This window comes from Alligator sinensis, unplaced genomic scaffold, assembly GCF_000455745.1.
Source record: "Alligator sinensis unplaced genomic scaffold, ASM45574v1 scaffold267_1, whole genome shotgun sequence".
NCBI classification, from domain to species: domain Eukaryota; kingdom Metazoa; phylum Chordata; order Crocodylia; family Alligatoridae; genus Alligator; species Alligator sinensis.
Window position 1 is genome coordinate 138,782 of NW_005842100.1, and position 2,929 is coordinate 141,710.

Consider the following 2,929-nt stretch of genomic DNA (forward strand, 5'->3'; position numbering starts at 1 on the left):
TGAAACTGTTATTTAAATTGGCTCAATTAGCCAGGAGTTGAAGCTTTCAACAGTCTATTCCATATTTTTCATCCTATATTATCTTCTTTTCCTATTCAATTGCATGCATCGGTTTTCCTTATTTGTGATCACACAGATCACCAGTGGGAGATGAAGCTGCCACGCCAACAATGTCTGGTAACTACAGCAGCTGGTGAAGAGTAAGGCCAAGATATTTATTTTGTTCTCTTTTTGTGTAGTCTTGCAGCAAAAAAAATGCCAGCAGCCAAAACAGCATACCCAGCTGCTCACTGCAGACAATTGGCCAGATCAGCCTCGGAGCTAATGATTAGCTGAATCCACCTTGAGATTCCCTGAGCATTTCCTCCGATTTTAAAACGTTTGGGTTAACAGAACATATAAAAGGGACACTTATACAGCCACGTTTAGTGTGGATAGCACTTAGAAAGCATTCATACAGGGAATGCCATTCTAACAGCCATTCATATGCAGTTAGTTCCTGCAGAAATAGTAACTAGAACCATATTGTGGACAGTGCCCAAAGCTACTCCTTCTCTGGTTTTTGTAGCTGCTTTGCTTGTAAGAAAATGCTTCAAGCTACAAAGATATTTTTCAAATGCTGAACAATGTGCCTCCAAATAACATTTAAGTGTTTTTCCAGTCAGCAAGACAGAAGTCGTTAAGTGTAAATTAAAGACATTCAAGGACGTTGGTCAGATTTACCGTCTGACATTCAACATGTATTCCAATTACAGGTGACAAAAATATATCAACACCCCCCGCCCACCCAGAAAACAAATACTTCCCCTCCACCTTTGCAGCAGTCTAAATGCAACTATAACCAACCTTATATGTAGGGGCAAAGGCTTGCTTGGTTTCTTGAGGCCTGATCATTCAGAAGGCCATTTTCTTTGCAGTCTCACACTTTGAGGGGCCTACAAGACGTTCAAGCTTAAAATAGAAATCAGAGCGAGCCATAGTGTTCTCAGCCAGTCTACCCTGTGCCTTCAGCATTAACAACTTGGGTTTTGTTTCAAGATGGTGACCATCTTAGCATGTAAGAGAACACCAAATGTAGCAAGACCCCTTCAGAGTCAATTTTCAAGAACAAAATCTGCCTTACAACCGAGGTTGCCATTAGTGTCACTGGTTTACCTCATGGTCACGTCACGTGTCAGTGGTTTAATTCAGCGACTGGAAGGCACCATGTGCTCGTTCTAGTTAGAACACACTGGAGCAGACTCAATTTAATCTAATCAGAACGCTCCAGCATGCTGCAGGCTCTCACATATTCAGCATCCATGTTTCAAACTGGGGCCAGGGTGCTTTAACTAAAGCTTGTCGAACAACACCCCCTCCCTGCTCCAGCATGTGTATAGGTGGCCCTGAGAGCCTAGGGCTAAATACAAATACCCCCCTGGTTAATCCATAAAATCATAGAAAATTGTAAAGCACCTCAGAAGGTCATCTAGTCCAACCCCTTGCTCAAACCAGGACCATCCTCACCTAGACCATCCCAGGCAAGGCTTTGTCTAGCCAAGGTCTTAAAAACCTCCAAGGATGGAGATTCCCCCACCTTTCTGGGTAACCCGTTCCAGTGCTGGACTACCCTTTACTAATGAAAACGTTTTTCCTAACATCCAACCTAAGCTTCCCTTGCTGCAACTGGAGACCGTTACTCCTTGTTCTGTCATCTGCCACCACTGAGAACAGTTTAGCTCTGTCCTCTTTGTAACCAACTGCCTGAAAGGTAAATCCCCCTCAGTCTTTTCTTCTTCAGACTAAACAAACCCAGTTCCCTCAGCCTCTCCTCATTAAGTCCCGTTCCCCAGCCCTCTAACCACTTCTGTTGCCCTCTGCTGGACTCTCTTCAATCTGTCCACATCCTTTCAGTAGTGGGGGACCCCCAAACTGGACACCATACTCCAGATATGGCCTCACCAGTGCTGAAACTGCTTAGGGGGGAGGAGCACCCAAACTGGCATGTGTTACACCTGAACCTTACAGCCATCACTTCATCCTTTCGTAGTTGTCAGGGGCTGGAAGCGGTCTTACAGATCGTCGGGTCCAGCCCCCCCGCACCTGGGCAGGAAAGACGGTTGGGGTCAGCGAGCTGGGACGGTTCGGAGCCAAAGCACCCACACGGAGACTTCTCCAGTATTGCGCAGGGGACAACGGGGGCAGAGCCCTCCAGCTGGATTCAAAGCAGGCATCCATTTGTGGCCTACCACCTGGCAGATTGGGCTCCCACGGCTGTGGAAGGGCCCAGAAGGGGAATCATAGAAAGTGGGGGTAGAAGCGACCTCAGATCTCATCTCGTCCAACTGCTCAAAGCAGGACCAGCCCCAACCACGGCTTTGTCCAGCCAGATCTTAAAACCCTCCAAGGAGGGAGGTCCCACCACTTCTCTGGGCAGCCCCTTCCAGCCAGGTTTTTGAATCCCCAAGGCTTGACTATGCGCTCCTACGGAGGGGGCCACCCGTCCGGCCTTCGCCGCATTTTAAGGCACCCTTCCTGGCCCACCCACGCCCAAAGGGTGCGCTGCAGCCTGGGCACAGCCCGGCTCCCCCGCGCCTTCACTGCCGTCCCCTCCGCGCCCGCGCTCCAGGCGGGGGCAGCCTGGGGCCACTCACCCCCCCCCGGTCCGGCCCGACCCGCCCCAGCTCGGCGTTTTGCCAACGGGACTTTTCTGCAGAGCCCGCGATCTCCCCCCACACACCTGCCCGCCCGCGGGGGGGCGGCCGCGCTCCCTCCCCCGCGACTGACGGGGCCCGGCGGGGAGGGGGCCCCTCTACCCCACCCCCCGGCCACAACATGGAGCCGGAGAGGGAGGCCGAGGCGCGGAGGAGAGAAGAGGCCCCGGTCCCGGCCCCCTCCCGCCGCACAAAGCGCCGGGCCGGGCCGCGCCCGGGCGGGGCTCCGCACTTCC

The 2,929-nt window shown here is 52.0% G+C and overlaps 1 protein-coding gene across 9 annotated transcripts in view; it reads right to left on the reverse strand.

The window, feature by feature from the left end:
- Positions 1-2,854, reverse strand: part of NFYB (nuclear transcription factor Y subunit beta) — a 19,995-nt gene extending 17,141 nt beyond the window's left edge. The window contains exons 1-3 of one of the 9 annotated variants that reach the window (XM_025204893.1): positions 2,720-2,847; positions 2,006-2,082; positions 847-935 (exon numbers count right to left, since the gene is read on the reverse strand). In XM_025204893.1, coding sequence (XP_025060678.1) covers positions 847-894 — 48 coding nt within the window. In that variant the 5' untranslated portion in view covers positions 895-935; positions 2,006-2,082; positions 2,720-2,847. Of the gene's footprint in view, positions 1-846; positions 1,859-1,941; positions 2,625-2,719 lie in introns of those variants that run through there. The other 8 variants (XM_025204892.1, XM_006024252.3, XM_025204889.1 and 5 more) reach the window with 8 other exon arrangements.
- Positions 2,855-2,929: the final 75 nt, after the last annotated feature.